At 16.3% G+C, this 381-nt stretch overlaps 1 protein-coding gene across 1 annotated transcript in view; it reads right to left on the bottom strand.

Moving 5' to 3' along the window:
* Nucleotides 1-31: 31 nt before the first annotated feature.
* Nucleotides 32-381, bottom strand: part of PIGH (phosphatidylinositol N-acetylglucosaminyltransferase subunit H, putative) — a gene marked incomplete at both ends in the record, with an annotated part of 2471 nt that continues 2121 nt past the window's right edge. The window contains one exon of the mRNA XM_028672747.1: nucleotides 32-343. Within this exon, the coding sequence (XP_028529269.1) occupies nucleotides 32-343 (312 nt within the window). The remainder of the gene's footprint in view (nucleotides 344-381) is intronic.

Raw genomic sequence — 381 nt, 5'->3', positions numbered from 1 at the left:
TAAAAAAAAAAAAAAAAAAAAAAAAAAAAAATTAGTTATTCATTATTTCTAAAGCTAATTTTTTATTTATATAAATATCAAAAGTCTTTTTTTTAGGGGAGAAATTAATTTGATTATTTATTTTAAAGTTTTCACAAGAGGTAATATTTAGCATTTTAAAAATATTTTCTTCACTTGAAGAATTATTTTTTGCTGAATATGTGTCATTATGTGTTATAGATTCTTCTTCATTTTTAATAAATTCTGCTTTTACATTTGTCAGTTTTTTGTAATCATCAAAAAAGAATGTCTTTTTAATATCTCTATAAATATTCACCAAATTTTTCATTTCTAAATTAAAATCCTGTTTTAAAAAAAAAAAAAAAAAAAAAAAAAAAAATA

The sequence above is a fragment of the Plasmodium gallinaceum genome (assembly GCF_900005855.1).
Source record: "Plasmodium gallinaceum strain 8A genome assembly, contig: PGAL8A_v1_98, whole genome shotgun sequence".
NCBI lineage: Eukaryota > Apicomplexa > Aconoidasida > Haemosporida > Plasmodiidae > Plasmodium > Plasmodium gallinaceum.
This window is presented reverse-complemented; position numbering and strand designations above follow the sequence as displayed.